Source organism: Mobula hypostoma, chromosome 6 (genome assembly GCF_963921235.1).
Source record: "Mobula hypostoma chromosome 6, sMobHyp1.1, whole genome shotgun sequence".
Classification (NCBI taxonomy): Eukaryota; Metazoa; Chordata; class Chondrichthyes; order Myliobatiformes; family Myliobatidae; genus Mobula; species Mobula hypostoma.
Window position 1 is genome coordinate 124,286,961 of NC_086102.1, and position 21,872 is coordinate 124,308,832.

Below are 21,872 nucleotides of genomic sequence, written 5' to 3' on the forward strand. Positions count from 1 at the left end.
ATTTTAGCTGTGATAACAAATCTGACACAGGATTGCGGACAAAAAACAAACTCCGTACCATTAAGGGTTCCGAGGTTCTTCCCAATATTACTATAAGATATGTGGAGATTATACTGTTTAGAAGAATTAAAAATTATATTATTGCAAGATGCTGTAGAATGATCCACCTAGGAGTCCACTGTCCTTTCAGGTGATTAGTGTATTGAGTTTAGGTGCTACAAAGAAAATGTGACACAACAGGTGATATTGTGAGCTGTTTGTAAATCATATTTTGATTATTAATCAGTTTGTATGGATCTGACATTGTATCTTGGTCATTGATGCTGGTCATACCATAGGTAGAATGGTACGCCCTGCAAGGTCCTATTGTTACAGTATTGTCTTTGTATTACTGCAGCTGGTTATGTGTATTATTTCAAGAATGGATTCTGTTGGAACTGATCCTGTTGACACCAGTTAACCATGTGCGTGCTGAAGGGCAAGTTCTGATTCATAAGACAGCCTCTGAGAAAGTTGTCACAAAGCATAAGACATCTTCTGAGTTTGTTGTCAGGAATCAGTGGCATATTTTAATTTTTTTTCCTTTGTTGTGATGGTGCCCAGTCCAATTTATTGCTTGTTCTTGGCTCCCGTGAGTAGAGCGTTCACAGACCCAAAAAATAACCTACCAAATCATGCCAAATAACACATAAAACCTAAAATAACAGTAACATATAGTAAAAGCAGGAATGATACGATAAATACACAGCCTATATAAAGTAGAAATAATTTTCTACAATCATCGCCGCACTGTTCTCCATAGAGAAAATCTCACGCAAGCGCTCTCGGCAGAAACACAGCACAAGCGCTCTCAGCAGAAACACTCTCTCCAGTAACCTTTAAGCTATGAAGCTGCCAATTCATACCAAATAACACACAAAAATACACAGCATATATAAAGTAGAACTAATGTATGTATAGTGTAGTGTCACTTACCGGAATCGGGAAGACAGCGCCGAGCACACTGATGATGGTGTGTTAACATGAGTCGTTGGAGGTTGGAATGGTGCAGTGATCCCCAACCTCTAGGCAGCAACCGATACCGATCTGCGAAGCATGCAGCGGTACTGCAGTAGCCAGGATGCACCCAGCACATCTTTAAGAAAAAAAGCCGAAATAAACAAGCTAATTAATTAGGTGCCACCCGGCACATAAAAGTCGGCCCAGATCAGAGGCGATTGCCGATTGCGTTGCCTCTGATCTGGACCGACATTTATGTGCTGGGCGGCACCTAATTAATTAGCATGTTTATTTCGGCTTTTTTCTTAAAGATGTGTTGGGTGCGTCCCAGCTACCACTGCAATGTGTCGGTTGGCGGCCCAGGGGTTGGGGTGGTGGGACACTGGGGTGCATCGCATCATCATCTTGTTTCCATGAGGGCAGGCAGGTCATCTTTTTCTATGTCTGCCTGCCTTGATGTCGAAGGTCGAGGTTCGTCGTCTGCTGTGGCTGATGTGGAAGGCTTGCTTGACTGCTTAGCTTCGCGCATTTTTCTATCATACAGTTCTTTGTAAGCACTCAAACCATCCTGCAAATTTGCCCTAAACCTACGTACCCTTTCAAAATTAAAGTCGTACTTTATCATTGCAGTGAAAATCTCAAGTAGTTGCTTCACGTTTAGTTCCTGAACGACTTCACTTTCGGTCCGTTCGCTACTGCATTCAGTTTCGATTGTTATCCTTTCCTCTTCCAATTGCATCAGCTCTTCATCTATCAGTTCTTGGTCATGGGATGCCAAAACCTCGTCAACATCATCTTCGTCATCTTCCAGAAGCCAAACTCATTGTGTCCTTACTTCGTTCACCACGATTGAAACGCTTAATTATGTCTAGTTTTACGCTAAGTGTAACACCCTTATGAGCTCTTTTAGGCTTTTCCGATACCTTAGAACTCATTTTGCAAATGGCTGCTCACAGGCACGTGTTTAAGCAATGCCGGCTAGAATGCAGTTCCGAATCCGGGGGAAGAGCGCGCTGCCTTTTCTCGTAACAGTGAAAACACCTTCTGTTAGCGAAAACAGGTAACTAATATAGGTCTTTTGTAACAGTGAGCTTTCGTAAAGCTAACGTTCGAAAAGCGGGGGTCACCTGTACAGCAATAACTTTATGGTCACTTTTAAGAATGTGAGAATTAGGGGAGCCCAGCCTGCCCTACATTCAATAACCTCATACATTTATCTTGGTCCCAGTTTTCTGCACTCACCCCATATTGTAATTTATAGCTTTTATTATGTATTGCAATTTACTACTGCTGCAAAACAACAGATTTCATGACATATGCAAGTAATATTAAACCTGATTCTGATCCCTTAATTCCCTTAGTACCTGACTACTTTGAATATACTGGGGAACTGAGTTTCCAGAGTCCTCTTGAGTAGAAAGTTCCAAAGGTTCAATTCCTACAAGAATTTTGTTTGTTTTACTGAGATTAACTCTTGCGAATTCAGATCGTCTCTTTATAGCTATATGCCCCTATCTTAGGAACAAACTGGTGAATTTTCATTGTTCTCCCATTTTCTCAAGTATACTCAGTGACCAGTTTACTAGGTAAAACAAATGCATCTCGTTAATGCAAATATCTAATCAGCCAATCGTGACAGTAACTGAACATGGAGACATGATCAAGAGGTTCATTTGTTGTTCAGACCAAACATCAGAATGGGGAAGAGATATAATCCAAGTGACTTTGACAGTGGAATGATTGTTCGTGCCAGATGGGGTGGTTTGAGTATCTCAGAAACTGATTTTCACGCACAACAGTCTCTAGAGTTTATATAGAGAGAGTTGCGAGAAACATAAATCATATAGCAAGCAACAGTTCTGTGAGTGAAAATACCTTGTTGATGAGAGAGGTGAGAAGAGTATGGCCGGACTGGTTCAAGCTGACAGGAAAGCTACAATAACTTAAATAACCATGCGTCACGACAGTGGTGTGCAGAAGAGGCTCTCTGAATGCACAACATGTCGAAACTTGAAGTGGATGAGCTAGAGCAGCAGAAGTTCAGAAACATACGTTCAGAGGCCATATTATTAGGTATATGAGGTACCTAATAAAGTGGGCTTTGAGTGTTTGTATCTCCTTGGCTATTAGACCCACATACAATCGCAGTAGGCTCTCATATAATTGCAGTAAAGTAACCTTACTCTCATACACAATTGTTCTTGCAGTAAAGTGACTAATGTATCATCCCCTCCCATTACTTGCTGCATCTTCACGTTGATATTCATGTACACCATCCTTTGAACATCAAACATCTTAATTTCTCACTATCTGAAATATGTTATGCTTCTCTTTTTTCACTAAAGTAGATAATCTAATATTTTGACATATGGTATTTGAAAAGCAGTCTGGACTTCATTTAATATTTAATTTAAAAGTTGCATTCTGACCTGTGAATACAGATTTTAAGCTGAATCTGAGAAAGAGCCAAGAAGTATTGTAGTTTTTATCAATAATGTAATTTTATCTCCAGATTTTTAAACCTGAATTCAAACTATTAGAACTTGAGCTTGTATCCACTGGATATCAGTCCAGTTTTAACATAGTGCTGACAAACTGTGTTACTTATAATCTCACAAAATGCTGGAGGAACTCAGCAGGCCAAGCAGCATCTATGGAAAAAAGCACAATCGACATTTCGGGCCGAAATCCTGCCAAAGGGTTTCGGTCTGAAACGTCGACTGTGCTTTTTTCCATAGATGCTGCCTGGCCTACTGAATTCCTCCAGCATTTTGTGTGTGTTGATGAGATTTAGCATCTGCAGATTTTCTCTTGTTTGTTATTTACAATGTTTAATTGATAAATGAAGAATTAAGGTAAAATCTCCCACTTCTCCAAAGTTGGGGTTTTTAATGGTTGTGCTTGTTAGTTCCAGTATCTAAAGGAGGATTGATCAAGCTTGTGATGAGGTGAACTCTCAAAACTTCCACATGTAATGGGTCTGTTTTTATTTGTTCACAGGCTGTCCTTGGGCAATGAGCAGGTTCTATTTTTTATAGCCATCCTTAAGTTGATTTTGACCACAACTTGCATAAAGTACACAACAGTCATGTGATATGATAACCATACCTCCATGGTATTGTAATGAATAGCATCAAAGTACACAATATAAGAAAGAACAATTACAAAAGTCTTGGGAGAAAGAGAAAGATATATGGGGGGGGGAAACTAGTTTGGAAATGATAGGAACAAATGTATGTCAGACTTTTGAATTTAATAATATGGGAATTCATATGTAGGCATGTTCATAAGTCGGGTGTTTGTAACCCAGGACAGTCTGTAGGTGGCTCGTTCGTCAATGTAGTGGAAAAATAGGGAATTGCATAATTTGTGGTGTCCTGTGTTGGCCCTTTGTACATGCTCTGCACATCTAACAGTTGCTTAAACATAGCCAGGCTAATCTAGATTGTGACATCAATGAAACTATTTGGGGCTTTATCTTTTGCAGGCAGGTTGTCAAGAGAATTGTCACATGGCAACTGACTTTGTCCCGGGTGGAAGTTTATTCTTCACGTTTCAAGTTATACTTCAACAGTAACAGAAAATTGAAAGTAATGTTTCTGTCTCTTGTGCTTTCATCTCCTTGATTGGAAAATAAGTTTAATGTATCTGGTATGAAATGGTGTAAAGGGAAGTAGGGAGTATCTATCTTCAAAATGCATGCTGGAAATATAGGGTCTGTTTAGCCACCTCCTTTGAGTTTGTCTGCCTGAGAAGTACATAATTATATCTTCTGTTGTATAAACTTGTGAAGTAGTCACATGTAATAATAGTAAATCCAAATTGATTAATTTGATTTGACTAAATATTTTTTGAGGTACAGCTGGAATAGGCCCTTCTAGCCCTTTGAGCCATGCTGCCCAGCAATCTGCCGATTTAATTCTAGCCTAATCATGGGACAATTTACAATGAACAATTAATCTACCAGCTGGTATGTCTTAGGACTGGGAGGAAACTGAAGCACCCAGGGGAAGCCACATGATCACGGGAAGAATGTACAAACTCCTTACAGGCAGTGGTGGGAATTGAACCTGGGTCACCTGTGCTGTAAAGTGTTGTGCTAACCACTATGCTATCATATGCCCCTTGTGTTCTGACATAGACCCAGTTTTGAGCTTGTGTTTTTTGTACAATATGTGCAACTGAAGTTAACTATTGCATTAAATCAAAGAAAATGTTCCAAATCTCACTGAAAATGGAAGTAGTAAAGGGATAGGAAATGAAGTAGAACTGAAAGCTGATAATTCTCCAGGACCTGAAGATCTGCATCCCAAAGTTTTGAAAAGGTAGAATTTGAAGCAGTTTTATCATTGCTGATAAATGTTGTGAAATTTGTTCTTACTGCAGTAGTACAGTGTAATATATTAAAAATACTATAAGTTACAATAATAAATACATATTAAAAATTAAATTAAGTAGTGCAAAAAGATAGCAAAAATAATAAGGTAGTGTTTATGGGTTGGTTCATTGTCCGGTCAGTAATCTGATGACTGAGATAGCAATGGTGTTAGTGGATGCATTTGTTATCATCTTCTGAAGTGCCATAGATTCTAGAATGGTCCCACAGATGGAAGATGGCAAATGTTGTACAACTATTTAAGAAAGGAGGGAGAGAGAAAGCACCATTTAGACTGACATAAGAATAGAGGAAATGCTGGATTCAGTTATTAAGGAAGCGGTAACAGCACACTTAGTAGGTAAGAATGGGCAGGCTGAAAATGGAACAACAAATGGAGATTGTGTTTGACATAGAAACAGAAAATGTTAGAAATACAAGCAAGTCAGGCAGCATCAGTGGAGAGAGAAATGGAGTTAACATTTCATCTTACCCACCCCTTATCAGAACTGTAAAGTGAACTCAGTTACAGAGCAAGATGGCGACTGGGAAGAACAGTGGGAAAATGCAATGGAACAGTGCTAAAACTGTAAGATGCAGGGTGCATCTGTTGTGACAAAATCTGTAAGGAAAGAGAAGGCTGGAAATATTCAGCGGACCAGATCACATCTTTGGAGGTAGAAAACCAGATGGTTTTAGGTTGGGAGGTTATAATTAGTGGAATACTACAGGAATTGGCCTGGGACCCCAGCTATTCATAATCACTATGGAAATGTTGCTAGACAGGTAAAAAGCTAGCTGATGGGCTAAGTAAATGTGTGAGAATGTGACATGAAATATTGTGTAGAAAATGTAATATCATCTTGGGTGGCAAAAAAGAAAAGCAGAATATTTTAATATGGTGAGGAATTGAAAATTCTAGTATCAAAAGGACCTGGGTGTACTTGTTAACATGAAAGCACAGAAAGCAATTTAGATGCAAATGTCACATTGGTCTTGAGTAAAGATGTTTGCTCCAGTAGTGTGAGGACTTCTGAAAGAGATGTCTGATATCTGTGCACTGCTCTGGTCTTCTTTCCCCAAGGAAAGATGCAGTCACAATTTTGAAAGTGCAACAGAGGTTCACTAGGTTGATTCCTGGGATGGCTGGATTGTTGTATGAGGAGAGATTAAACAGACTAGACTAATTTTCACGCAATAGGTCTTCTGAAATGTACAAAACCCTTACAGAGTATGACTGCATAAAAACAATAATACAGGTTTCTCCCGCCATCCAAAGGTAGAGCGTTCCTATGAAACGGTTCGTAAGCCGGAATGTCGTAAAGCGAAGAAGCAATTACCATTTATTTATATGGGAAAAATTTGTGAGCGTTCGCAGACCCAAAAATAACCTTCCAAATCATGCCAAATAAAACATAAAACCTAAAATAACAGTAACATATAATAAAAGCAGGAATGATATGATAAATACACAGCCTATATAAATTAGAAATACTTCTCTACAACGATTGCCTGCACAGATCTCCATAGCGAAAATCTCATGCAAGCGCTCTCAGCAAAAAATCTCACGTAAGCGCTGTTGGCAAAAACGCTCTCTCCAGTAACCTTTAGGCTATGAAGCTGCCAAATCATATCAAATAACACATAAAAATACACAGCTGATATAAAGTAGAAATAATGTATGTACAGTTTAGTATCACTTACGGGAATCGGGAGGACATCGAGCAAACTGATGATGGTGTGTTAGGCTGAGTCGTTGCAGGTTGGGGTGGTGCAGTGGCCCCCACCCTCCAGGCAGCGAACCGATATCGATTGGTTAAGCATGCAGGGGTACAGCGGTAGCCGGGACGCATCCAGCACATCTTTAAGAAAGAAGCCGAAATAAAGATGCTAATTAATTAGGTGCCGCCCAGCACATAATTGTCGGCCCAGATCAGAGGCTGCTTTTTTTCTTAAAGATGTGCTGTGTGCCTTCCGGCTACCGCTGCATTCTCCGCGAATCGGTATATGCCCGGGGCCCGGGGGTTGGGGTGGTGGGACACTGGGGTGTCATCTCATCGTCGATCAAGGCAGGCAGCTCATCTTCTGCTATGACTGCCTGCCTCGATGTCGAAGGTGGAGGTTCATCGTCTGCTGTGGCTGATGTGGAAAGCTTGCTTGACTGCTTAAGTCGCGCATTTTTCTATCATACAGTTCTTTGTAAGCACTCAAACCATCTTGCAAATATGCCCTAAACCGACATACCCTTTCAAAATTAAAGTCGTACTTTATCATTGCAGTGAAAATCTCACGTAGGTGCTTCATGTTCAGTTCCTGGACGACTTCACCTTCGGTCCGTTTGCTACTGCATTCGGTTTCGATTGTTATCGTTTCCTCTTGCAATTGCATCAGCTCTTCATCTGTCAGTTCTTGGTCATGGATGCCAAAACCTCTTCAACATCATCTTTGTCAACTTCTACAAGCCAAACTCACTTTGTTCTTACTTCGTTCACCACGATCGAAACGCTTAATTATGTCTAGTTTTACGCTAAGTGTAACACCCTTACGAGTTCTTTTAGGCTTCTCCAATACCTTAGAACTCACCTTGCAAACGGCTGCTCACAGGCACGTGTTTGAATCCGAGGAGAGCGGCTGCTCGGGGCGCGGCGCGCTGCCTTTTATTGCACACTGATTTTTTTTTCCGCACGCGGCCTTTTTTCTTAACAGTGAAAACACCTTCTGATATCGAAAACAGGGAACTAATGTAGGTTTTTAGTAACAGTGAGGTTTCGTAAAGCGAACGTTTGAAAGCGGGGGACGCCTGTAATGTTTTACGCACTATAACCGGGGTTCAGTCTCAAATTGAGGGGTCTGAAGTGTGAAGAAGTCGAAGTTGTGTTTATTGTCATATGCACAAGTACATGTGTGCATCGATACAATGACAAATTTGCTTGCAGCAATATCACAGTGACATAGCATCATTTAAGCAACATTCACAAGAAAAGAATTGTACACAATTTTTACAAGAAAAAAATACAATTAGAACAAAACAAAGTCCATTTTAGTGGAAAGTGATAAGAGTGGGTGTAGAGTTGCTTAACTGTAGTGGCAATTAGGGTTTTGCTGATGAGTTCAAGAGCTAAATGTTTGAAGGTAAGTGGCTATTTTTTAACCTGGTGGTGAGAGATTTTGTCTTCTGCACTTTCTGTCTAATGGGAACTGCAAAAAGTTTGTCACCTAGAGGGTTGTGATTTTTTGGGATTTCCTACCCAGGAGGATAAAGCTATGGAGGCTTGGTCACTGAATATATTTCAGATAGAGATTTTCAAGATATTAAAAAGAATAAAGGGATATGGAGTTAGTGCAGGAAGCTAGTGCAGAGAAAAATGATCAGCCATGGCCAAATAAATGGTGGCAAACGTGTGAGGGATTGAGTGCTGTGTTTTTACTACTTTTATGCTCTTGAGTAGCTTAAACCTTTTCCTCTATTAGATAAAATGGTGAGAAGCAAAATTTTATGATTTGATTTTCTTTTGGCCCTTGTTAAAACATGAAGTTCATTTATCTGGACTGAGAACAAAGCAATTTGAATTAAATTGAAGCTTATTCTGAAATGGTCCGTCAATGAATTTTTTTATATGTTGGACTGAACTGATGTGATTCACGTTCAGTGAAATTGCAGAAGATTGTCTTCTATCAAAACTGTTCACGTTTGTGTAAAACTTGTTGAGGTACTGCTTTGTTTTTGTAATTACCTTATTATGTTATCCACTATACACAGAGTTATGTATGGTTATATTGTGTTTTTGCACACCTTGTCTGGGCTGTAAAGTTTAAATTATGTTTGAAATATTATATGGATGAATAAATTAATGTCTGCTAAGGGTACCCTGTAGACCAACACTGAAAGAACAAAATCAAGACCCAATGATGAATGTTCGAATTTTGAGGTAACATGGAGCTAACTTCATTCCCTGTCTAAATATGAAATACTGGACTTGGTGCAGGCATGCAGTTGCCAATGTGTATATATAATTTGTCAGTTCTCGTGTTTCTTGTATCAAAATTGCAAAAATATTAATAATCGGACAGAAAGTTCCTTATTACTTCATACCTTCAAAAATATGGTTAGCTGCACGGTGGGTTTTTTTTTGTTTTTTTTGGGGGTTTTTTTTTCTTTTTTTTCCATTGATATATATAAAATTTAGTATACTATTATGTTATCTTAGTTTCTTATGCTTAAATTACATTGTTTGTAGTATTTTCTTTTTGGTATTGTTATCTTTTGGAATTTTATTATATTTTAACATTGTATTAATGTTTATATGGCTTACCTTTTTTGTATACTTACTCAATAAAAAGATTTAAAAAGAAAGAACAAAATATGAAGCAACTGTGTAAAAAAAAAATGAGAACTGCTTTAGTCCCCCTAGCATAGATCCGTGGTTCATCTCCTATGATAATCAGACAATACTTCACAAAACACCTTGATGACTGGTACCTAATGAAGCTAACAAAGTGCAATTACAGTCTGATACAAGAATGCAGCATTCAATTTGTGCACAATAAATGTCCATGGATAGTAATAAATGACCAGGTAAACTGCTTTGGGTGTTGATTGAGAGCCTGGTATTGGCGAGGGAAACCAAGAAATTTCTGCTGCTGTTCTTCAAGATTGGGCCATGTGATCTATTGAATCCAAGTGAACAGGCCCTTGTTTTAATGTCTTAACTGAAAGGCCACTTCAGTCAGTGCTGTATTCCCTCAGCAGTGCATGAGAGTGCCGGCCGTGACTTTTGTGCTCTGGAAGGAAATTTCAACTTCCCATGTTTTGACTCAAGTGCAAGTGAACTGCCAATTGAGTTATGGCCGTGAACTTGAGAGGAACAGATCATGAGCTTCCCAGAGCCCATCACTCCCGTGATGAGGACTGCTTTGATTTCCCCAACTTCCTCATAAAATTTTCCCATTGGTCGCTTAACCTGATAGTAGTCCGCATCCAGAGAAATGAAAGGTAGGCCACTAAGGTATCCTGATAAAGGTTGATTGATATCCACCAAACTGTGTCTCAAGAGAATAAATTGAGCCAGGGCTGGAAGGTATCAATGCATTCCTGCCCACATTAGTCTAAGGTATTATTTCCCCCTCCAATTTCCAATTTGTCATGTTTGTACCTGACGCTCTGCCTTTTTCTCTGTAGCTAATGTTCACAAGGAGAAGAATCACGTGATGTATGAAGGCAAACACATACACTTCTCAGAGGTCGATAATAAGCCATTGTGCTCCTATAGCCCAAAGCTCTGTAAGCAGCGCCGGCTCAACGGCTACGCATTCTGCATTCGCCACGTTCTGGAAGACAAGACTGCTCCTTTCAAGCAATGTGAATTTGTAGCCAAGTACAACAGCCAGCGGTGTACAAACCCTATCCCGAAGTCTGAAGACCGAAGGCAAGTCATCTTTTCCTATTAGGGCAACAAGGGACTTAGGGTGGCAATGTATTTGTAATCGATCTACTCTTTAATAGACTGATTGGATCAGACCTAACCCTGGTTTTATACTCCACACACTTTTCCTGTTCAATGAAGAGTGACATAGGATATAGCTTGACATGTCCTTTTGCTAAACCTGATACTTTCTCCCCATTTATATCCCTATAAATCACAACTGGTTTCTCAGACCTCACTGAAAGGATGCAGTAAAGTGTTTTATTTCAAGGGTTGAGCAGAATAAATTACTTTCTTTTTAAATAGACTTTTGTTGTTTTCCCTTTGTAAAAACATGCAATTTTCTCGTATCACCTGCACTTTAAGAGTGAAACATTGGTAGTGCTGCCACAAAAAGTAAATGCCATGTTTCTATGTTTAAATAAAAATCAAGGAGAGGATTATTGTTGTTGCAAGACAGGTTGTTCAAATACCAAACAAAAGTAGATCTCTGGAGAAGATGATATAAGATAATTTTTGAAAGTAGCATATGTTTCTTCCCCCTCTTATTCCCAGGGTAGTAATAAATCCTGGTCTCAAATTCCACAAGGATGCAGGAGATGTTCAGGATTTCTTCTGATGTTCCTCAAGAAATATGCTTGTGTTCCCCTTCCCCTACTGTTACCCTGGTGCAGATCATCTAATTGTGGAACAGTAATTTATTCTTGGAACATGATGACCTGCATTGCTCAGAGTCCACTACCCAGGCAATTAATATCTTTCCCCAGCAGAGAATCCACGCAAGTCTCTGTACTGCTGGAAGTTGTTCCACTGTGACGCAATTAAGTGTCACCAAAGAATTACTAATGTCTGTAGATGTTCGGTGGCGAGCAAGAGGCTGCAGAGGGTTATAGACTTATCCAGCTCCATCATGGGCACAACCTTCCCTGTCGTCGGACATTTTCAAGCGGCGGTGTCTTGAGTATCGACACGAAGGACGCATATCCTCTTCCCATTACTACCATCGGGGAGGAGGTACAGGAGTCCGAAGATACACACGCTTCTTCCCCTTTGCCATCAGATTTGTGAATGATTCATGAACATAGTAAAAACAACAAATTTCACATCATATAAGACAGTGATAACAAACCTGATTCTGATTAGTTCTGAGGAACATTGCCATTTAACAATAATAACAGCAAAAAATGCTGGAAATGCTCAGCAGGTCTGGTAGCATCTGGAGAAAGAAAATAGGGTTAATGTTTCAATTCCATGATCCTTCAACAAATTTCATATTTCATATTTTTAGCACCTGTAGATTTTAACTTTTCATTTGCTGTGTAACTGGTAATTGGTTTATTATTGTCACGTGTGCTGGTTCACAGTGAAAAGCTTTTGTTTGCAAGTTATCCAGACAGATCATTCAAAACACAAGTACATTGAGGTTGTACGAGAGATCAAGTCAAGTCACTTTTTATTGTCATTTCGACCATAACTGCTGGTACAGTACACAGTAAAAACGAGGCAACGTTTTTCAGGACCATGGTGCTACATGAGAGAATGCAAAAACTACACTGAACTACGTAAAGCAACACAAAAACTACACTAGACTACAGACCTACCCAGGACTGCATAAAGTGCACAAAACAGTGCGGGCATTACAATAAATAATAAACAGGACAATAGACACAGTAGAGGGCAGTAGGTTGATGTCAGTCCAGGCTCTGGGTATTGAGGAGTCTAATAGCTTGGGGGAAGAAACTGTTACATAGTCTGGTCATGAGAGCCCGAATGCTTCGGTGCCTTTTGCCAGATGGCAGGAGGGAGAAGAGTTTGTATGAGGGGTGTGTGGGTCCTTCATAATGCCATTTGCTTTACAGATGCAGCATGTGGTGTAAATGTCTGTAATGGTGAGAAGAGAGACCCCAGTGATCTTCTCAGTTGACTTCACTATCTGCTGCAGGGTCTTGCAATCGGAGATGGTGCAAATTCCGAACCAGGCAGTGATGCAGCTGCTCAGGGTGCTCTCAATACAACCTCTGTAATACAATTGTAATACAGATTACAGTTACAGAGAAATTATAGTCCAGGCAGAGAAGTGCAAGGGCTATGATGAGGGAGATTGTGAGGTCAAGAGCTGAACTTTATCATATAAGAATTCCATTCATTAGTCTTATAACAGGGGATTCAATATCCTTGTCTGGTGATACATGTTTTCTTTTGCGTGTGCCTGCGTGTGTGTGTCCATCCATGATGTCTTTTTTTTCATGGCTTTTTACAAGACACAGTATGAGAGAGAGAGAGAGAGAGACTGTGTGACGCACCACTCCTCACACAGACATTTTCACAGTATTTTCCCTTTATTTTATGAGGTCAAGTTGCGATCTCGACACTCAACCCAGCACGGATGGAAACGTACTCAGGAGCGGACCCAACTGGTTTCGAACCCAGAAACCTCCACTCCTGGGTACGGTGCTGATGACATTGCACCACCAGCCGGCCCGGTGATACATATTTTCAAGCTTTTGTGTGTTCTGCCCAATTGGAAAAGAGTAGAAGGGAGAATGCCTAAGGTTGGAGAGGTCCTGATCTGAAATGTTATGTTGATTTTTCTTTTCTTTGCTTTTTGTTTGGTTATGTTGTCTGCATTCCCGGGGCAGGGGAAAGTGCATGGGGTGGGGGAGGGAAGCTGGTTTTCATGATGACTGGGCTAGATTCAGAACGCTGCAATTTCTTAAGGTCTTGGGCAGAGCTGTTGTCATGCCAAGCTGTGCTGCATTTGAACAGGAAGTTTTCTACAGTGCATCTGTAAAGAAAGGTGAAAGTCATGGAGACGTGCTGACTTCAGCTGTCTGAGGAAATAGAGAAGTTGGTGTGTTATCATGGGCTATATGTGGCTGGATCAGGACATGTTGGTAATATTTGCATCCATTAATTTGAAGTTCTCAACATTGTCCACATCAGGGCCATTGATATATTCCTGAAGTCAGTGATTAAATTTCTGTTTTGCTGACATTAGGCAGAAGTTGTTGTCTTGACATCATCACAATGGAGTCTCCATCTCATTCCTGCAAGCTGTTGTTGTTTGAGATCCAGCTCACTATGGTGGTAAATGAAGTTTGAGCAGAATCTGGCCATGCACTTGTTCAGAATAACTCTGCTGTGGGCTGAGGGTGCAGTTGTGTTTGGCACCAGTGTTGAGGATGTGTTGCTACTTATCCTCACAAATTGTGGTCAGTTGGTCAGCAAGTCAAGGATCCAGCTGTAGAGAGGGTGCCAAGTCCTAGGTCTAGGAGTTTGGAGATGTTTGTTTGGACTGTCCTTTGCTCTCAGTCAGGGTTACTGAGAAACATCTTTTCCAATTGAGCTTAGATCTTCATAAAACTGAACGTTTCAGCTGGTGTCTGTGGTTCTAATTAAAATGGAATGCTGTTGATCATTTGCAAATCCAGTAGGGTTATGTTTTGAATGATAATTTGGTATGAGTAAATGTGAGAAGTCAAACATAGCTCTTTCAATTGGAAATTAATGTTAAATCCTACAATTGTTTTGAGAAGTTATTATCAACTGTAAAATAAAACACTGCTTTCCCCAGGCAGACATTGCCTCCCTGTGATCTTAGCTGTCAACGTTATCCTTTAGTGAGATCCATTGTTCAACAGGTTCTCTTTGTTTTGTTGGTTATGCCTACTCTTACTATAGTATTTATGATCCATTGACTGCTATCATGACTTACTCTGCCCTATTGATACAAAACGTAGTTTTGAAATCGATCATTTGTCTGCACCAAACTATTTCCTTCACTGTCACTTCTTCTTCTGGTATTTCATTAGGGGGTTAATGTTTTGTCTATTTTAATGTCTTGCATTATGTACAAATTCTTCAAGTTATCCAAGTATTGTTCTTAAGATGTTAACTTTCCGTGTTGCCCTGCATTTTGCAGATTTAACATGTTTGCTGATTTTTTTTAACCTAGAAAGCTCTTTCACCTTTCTCCCATCCACTCCATGTCACAGACCTCGACACATTGTCAGATGAGTACACAAACTATTGTGGGCCAATATTTCTTTCTGTTGTTTCATTGTTATTTTTTCTAAAGATTTTGCCTTCACTTTGTATGATGCATCGTTTGATACCTTAATCTAACCTCTCAGCTTTTTTTTGTATTGCAATGACTATCTTACAGCAGACTCCATTTCACCCCAGTGCTGTATTAGCATATATTTTGAGAATGGTGGACTGCTATTAATGCATGTATGTGAACACTCCTTGAGACTACCCTGTCCTAACTCTCTTTAAGCAACAGGAGATTGATTCTAGTATTGAAGAACTGTTTTTGTCTTTTATTTCTACTTTTGTATATGAATATTAATATATTCTAGTAAGTCAACAACGATGGCGTAATGCGTAACTTTCACAGAAATAAACTGGCTGCAGACACTTTTCTCCAGTAAAGAGAAAATTGAGAATTATCAAATTAAAATTTAGAAATTATTAAAGTAGGTGGAGGCAAGATGCCACCACTGAAGAAGAATTCAAATCTAGGTGCCATTAATTCCAATTAAGAAATGAGGGTAAGTTTCGTTGCCTTTTAAGTATTCAAGGGAAATTTTGGTATGCAAATAAGGCAAAAATGAAAACAGAATATTCCTGGAGAATTCAGCCAGTCAGGCAGCATCTGAGGAAAGAAAAACAGGTAAATGTTTCAGATCAGGGGCTCTTCCTTGAAGTGGAACATTAACCAGTCAGTCTGAGGAAGGACCCCGACCCAATAGACTGTTTCTCTCCCCTTGGATGCTGCTTGGCTGGCTGAGTCCTTCCACCCTACAGTTTCATTTATCAGGAACAGAGAGCGTTGTTGGGTTGGGGTTAAACATAGTAGAAGGTGTCTAGTCTGGAGCCCTTGAACCAAAATGAGTCAAATGGCCTGTTAATGATGTAGACCTCACATTGTTACATGACCTAGAGTTTGAAACTCCATACCATTCAGCTCAAAGCTCTAAACACATCCTAAGCTTGGGAGGAGACAATTCATAATTGTATAATGTTTTTCACAGTTCATCTGGATGTACTGCGGGGAAAATTAGCACATTGGTGAATTCAAATGAGAACAATGCAACACTTCACAATTTATGATCGATTACATCATTTTCTTCTGGTTCCAAAGCATGGAGGGACATGGAGCCTTATTTGAACAAGGTGTGATACTTGCCACTGTAGCAGTAATTCCTGTTATGCTAATACTTTCATTCTTCCCCAACAGATACTGCAACAGCCATCTGCAAGTTCTCGGTTTGGTGCCCAAGAAAGAGCGGAAGAAAAAGAATGAGCAGCTAGAAGACGTGCGCTCCAGACTGCACCCTGATGTTACCATGGCAGTCAGCCTGGCAGTGCCCTCGTTGGCCCTGAAAACAGCAAATGGTTTGGATGGACCGACGCGGTCACCACAGAGGCCGCGGCTGTCCCTTCAGTACCTGGACCGCGAGATTGACGACCCATTTGCTTTCCCTGACGATGATGATTGTGCGCTGAGGAAAGGAACTGTCAAACGGAAGCTTCAGACCAAACTGGCTCAGAACCGGCAGCAGCAGCAGCAGCGGCTGCTACGAGAGCCTGATATTTGCAGACTGCAATCAGAGCACTTTATCCCACACCCTGCACCTCCTCAGTCACTCTACCCCAGCACTCCCCCTCTCTCCAGTCCCCCACGACCTGCTGTACTGTCACTGGGCCTGCTATGCAAACCCCCTTTACCCTCAAGCCCCAGCCTGCCACAAGCGGCAGCCCACGGTACAGTAGCAGCAACGCCTGCCTCACACTCGCCAAACGGAAAGCCCCATCGGACCGCCTCTCCCCCTCAGCAAACGAAGTCGCCGCCTGTACTACAGCCTGCTGCTGTCCCATCCCCAGCAGCTACCAAGGCAACAGACACTTCTAGGCCCAATATTTTTGTCCTGAAGGCTTCAAGCTCCACACCGGTCTGCAAACAGCACTTAGCCTGTGTGAACAGGCTAAAGAGACTAGCAAAACTGTGTGCTGAGAAGCAACTATTACATCGGGATCTCTTTCCACATTTAGGTAGGAACGTGCAAGGCTACTTGACTGAAACTGCAAACCTTTGTTGTGTGGCATCATGGGCAGTGCCTGGATAATTGAATTAATATTGTCTCAATTCTGATCTTTATTTTGTAATTAAAAAACGTAGAGGCAACCAACAAAGTATAAGACTGAGAAGTTGTAACTATGAAGAAAGATTTGAGGACTCAAGCAAAAAAATGAATGGTTGACCTGATAGGCATATTTAAAGTAAGGAAAAATTTTAAGGTGGGTGCACTTTTGGGAGAGTCCAAAACTTTTAGCCACAAATATAAGATGGGTGACAAGGTATCTTGAAGTGTATTAAGGGGAAGAGGATAGCCAGGGAGAGAATAGGTACTTCATAGATGTAATAAAGGACATAGATGAGGGCTACATGAACTTCAGTAAGGCGTATATTACAAGCAAGGCTGTCACAAATGGCATCCAAGGCAAAATGGATCCAAAATTGATTTGCTAAATAGTAGCCAGAGATTGTTTGCTTATTCATGCCTACCTCAAAATCTCTGAGATCACATCAAACTATTTCACGCAATGAGTGAAACTTATACAAAATATCAGTAGATTTTTTTTTGCCGAAAGCACATTTGACCTGGTCAAAATCTGATTGCTGATGTGTTTCCTCATTTTGTTCAAATTAACCACCATATATCCAGTGTAACTACAGATGTACTTCACTTGCTCTAAAAAGCTCAGGAGTATTGAGGTCAGGAAAAGTGCTATCAACTTGTAAACCTTTATATCCCTTTCTTCCTTTTCTGTTCGTGTTCCTTATTTTTCCTTTCTTCTTTTCGTTTCACTTTCTTTTCTGTTCCCACTCATGAAAAATGTAATATCTTGGAAATTAAAAACAAGGGGCATTGGAAAGGAGACCAAAGTACAATTCATTTCTTTTATCAGTGGCATATTTTTGGTGGGACACATGGATTTTTAATCAGCATGTTAAAAACATGTTATGTCTGATCATTAAAGGATGAAGCTTGCTTGCAACCATAATAGGTGGTATTGCATGGCAAAATAACTAATACTGTTGGTGTTTGCCCAGCCATACTAGAGTGGTGCATGTACAGTATTTCACCAATCACAGTTGTGAAGCCAGATCAATGGCTGTTAGTAAATTAGTGTATATCTAAGCTCTGAACTATGGATGATAGCTTGAACAGGAGATATAATCAGGGACATATTCATTTACAAACCTCATTTCCAGAAAAGTTGGGATATTTTCCAAAATGCAATAAAAACAAAAATCTGTGATATGTTAATTCCCGTGAACCTTTATTTAACTGACAGAAGTACAAAGAAAAGATTTTCAATAGTTTTACTGACCAACTTAATTGTATTTTGTAAACATACACTAATTTAGAATTTGATGGCTGCAACACACTCAACAGAAGTTGGGACAGAGTTAAAATAAGATTGAAAAGTGCACAGTTCAAAAGGAACATTTCTCAACGCAAGATTGCAGACAATTTGGGTCTTTCAACATCTACTGTACATAATATTGTGAAAAGATTCAGAGACATCTCAGTGCGTAAAGGGCAAAGTTGGAAACCACTGTTGAATGCGTGTGATCTTCGAGCCCTCAGGCAGCACTGCCTAAGAAACTGTCATGCTACTGTGACAATTATAGCCACCTGGGCTCGGGAATACTTCAGAAAACCATTGTCATTCAACACAGTCCATCGCTGCATCCAGAAATGCAACTTGAAACTGTATAACGCAAGGAGGAAGCCATACATCAACTCTATGCAGAAACGCTGGTGAGCTCTCTGGGCCAGAGCTCATCTCAGATGGACCGAAAGACTGTGGAACCGTGTGCTGTGGTCAGATGAGTCCACATTTCAACTAGTTTTCAGAAAAAACGGGCGTCGAGTTCTCCGTGCCAAAGATGAAAACCACCATCCAGATTGTAATCAGTGAAAGGTGCAAAAGCCAGCATCTGTGATGGTATGGGGGTGCATCAGTTCCCACGGCATGTATGTGAAGGTACCATTGACTCTGATGCGTATATTAGGAATTTAGAGAGACATATGTTGCCATCAAGGCGACGTCTCTTCCCGGGATGTCCATGCTTATTTCAGCAGGACAATACCAGACCACATTCTGCACGGGCTACAACAGCATGTCTTTGTAGACATAGAGTGCGTGTGACTGGCCTGCTGCCAGTCCAGATCTATCTCCTATTGAAAATGTATGGCGCATCATGAAGAGGAGAATCAGACAACGGAGACCACGGACTGTTGAGCAGCTGAAGTCTTATATCAAGCAAGAATGGACAAAATTTCCAATTGCAAATCTACTACAATTAGCATCCTCAGTTCCAAAACGATTAAAAAGTGTTAGTAAAAGGAAAGGTGATGTAACACAATGGTAAACATGCCTCTGTCCCAACTTTTGTTGAGTGTATTGCAGCCATCAAATTCTAAATTTGTGTATGTTTACAAAATACAATTAAGTTGGTCAGTAAAACTATTGAAAATCTTTTCCTTGTACTTCTGTCAGTTAAATAAAGGTTCACGTGAATTAACGTATCACAGATTTTTGTTTTTATTGCATTTTGGAAAATATCCCCACTTTTCTGGAAATGGGGTTTGTATTTAATTTTCTACCTAGGATGATCCAGCACCAGCAAAGATGCTCATGGTTTTCTGCTGTGTGCTAATTTATACAAAGTTCTTTTAATAAATCACTACTTTTCAAAGTAAAGCTTTATGTAAAGTTCGTGCACGTTATTGTGAGTTGATGTACAGTACTGTGCAAAAGTCTTAGACACATGTATATAGCTAGGATGCCTAAGACTTTTGCGCAGTACTGTATTTGTTAATGTGGAGTGTGAGTTTATAAATCTGGTGGGAGCAAAGAATGTTGGGAATGGCGAGGGTGGAGCACCACAGGAGGGGCACATGGCAGAGGAGTGCTGGGGTAGGGGTGGTGTGGGTTCAGACACACCCAGCCCTGAGACACCTGGCAAGGTCATTTGATTCCAAACAATTAGGTTATTGATCATTACAGAATGTGTCTCTGGTGCTTCATGCTTCCTGCTCCCTCCCATTTCCCTTCCCCTTTTCCCAACCATTTCCCCCTTCCCACTCTCAGTCCACAATAGAGACCCGTATCAGAATCAGGTTTATCATAACTCACATACGTTATGATTTTTTTTTTTGCGACAATTCAGTGTAATACATTAAATTACTGCAGTACTATGCAAAAGTCTTGGGCATCCTAGCTATATATATGTGCCTAAGATTTTTGAACAGCACTGTATGAACCTAGCCTAGCAAATAGCAAAGTTAATGAAAAAGAGTCTGGGTAATATCTGACATTTTTTATTCTTGCATTTAAAATATTGTAACGTACTGGCACATCTCTGAAGCTTCCAGTGAAAGTACTTTACTTATTTACTATACCAGCAGACTTTGCAAGATATAATGTCCATCCTTAATGAGCTGCCAAAAATAGTGGTAGAGGTGGATGCAATTATAACATTTAGATTCATAGAGGATAAAACATTGAAACAGAACTTTCAGCCCATCTAATCCATGCCGACCTGTTTTTCTGCCTGGTCCCCATCTACCCATATCCAGACCTTTGCTTTCCATCCCCCTCCCCTACATGCAACAATCAAAACTTCCTTTCATATGTTCACTTGTCTGCATTAAATTCCATCTGTCATTTATCAGCCCAATTTTCTGGCGTGTTCAGATCCCACTGCAAGCCTTGATAGCTTTCTTTGCTGTTAATTTCACCAATTTACAAGACATTGTAAGGACATTGATAGAAAAGGTTTGGAAGGATATGACCCAAACACAGGCAAATGGGACCAGCTGCAATAGATACTTTGCTCTGCGGAAGAGCTTGTTTCTTATAATATATGATTTTGACTGTAGTGTACCTTAGGATTTTTTTTTTGTTTTTAATCTGATACTCTCTTTCTCGTGGTTGGTGAATGTGACCTGAAAAGTGCTGTGTAATGGCATGTAGTTATATTTTCTTAAAACACCTAAACTCTCATCAGCTGTATAAGTGAATTGACAAAAACTATATTGTACAGTTGTACACCATAGAAATATGCTCTTTTGTGCACCAAATCTTCAGTGATTATCAAGCACCCAATCCAAAATGGGACCTTTATATGTTAATCAATGTACAGTAGCCCCAAATATGTGATACTGGATCTCCTGTTAGGGAATGAGACGGGGCAGGTGACAGAAATGTGCATAGGGAGAATTTTGGATCTAGTGATCACAATTCCATTAGTATCAAGATAATTAAGGAGTAGGATTGGACTGGTTCTTGGGTTGATATTGTAAGTTGGAGAAAGGCCAATTTTGATGGCATCAGAAAGTATCTGGTAGGTGTGGACGGGGATGGGTTTTCTGACAAAGGGTATTCGGTAAGTGGGAGACCTTCAAAAGTGAAATATTGAGAGTATAGTTTGTATGTTCCTGTTAGATTATAAGGCAAGTCTAACAGGTTTAGAGAACCCTGGTTTACAAAGGCTATTAAATCCTGGTTAAAAAGAAGAAGATGGTATATAACAAATATAGGCAGCAAGGAACAAATGGGGCACGTGAGTACAAGAAATGTAAGAGAACACTTAAGAGGGAAATCAGGAAGCAAGAGTTTGCTCTGGCAGACAATGTAAAGGAGAATCCCAAGTACTTCTACAGATATATTAAGAGTTAAGGGATAGCAAGGAACAAAGTTGGTTCACTTGAAGATCAGTGTGGTCGCCTAAGCATCAATATGAAAGAGATGGAGGAGATCTTAAGTGGATGTTTTGCATTGGTATTTACTTGGGAGGCAGACACAGAGTCCATGGAACTGAAGCAAAACAGTAGTGAGGCCTTGGACCGTATACAGATTACAGAAGTGGAAGTACTTGTTGCCTTGACACAAATTTGGATCCACAAGTCCCCAGCGCCTGACAAGGTGTCTTCTTGAGCCACTTGGGAGGCTAATGCAGAAATTGCACTGGCCCTTGGAAGAGGTATTTAAAT

At 40.2% G+C, this 21,872-nt stretch overlaps 1 protein-coding gene across 2 annotated transcripts in view; it reads left to right on the top strand.

Annotated features, from left to right (window-relative positions):
* Nucleotides 1-21,872, top strand: part of ino80db (INO80 complex subunit Db) — a 127,069-nt gene that overhangs the window by 22,407 nt on the left and 82,790 nt on the right. For both annotated transcript variants that reach the window (XM_063051611.1, XM_063051612.1), the window contains exons 2-3: nt 10,554-10,800; nt 16,040-16,854. In XM_063051611.1, coding sequence (XP_062907681.1) covers nt 10,583-10,800; nt 16,040-16,854 — 1,033 coding nt within the window. In that variant the 5' untranslated portion in view covers nt 10,554-10,582. The remainder of the gene's footprint in view (nt 1-10,553; nt 10,801-16,039; nt 16,855-21,872) is intronic.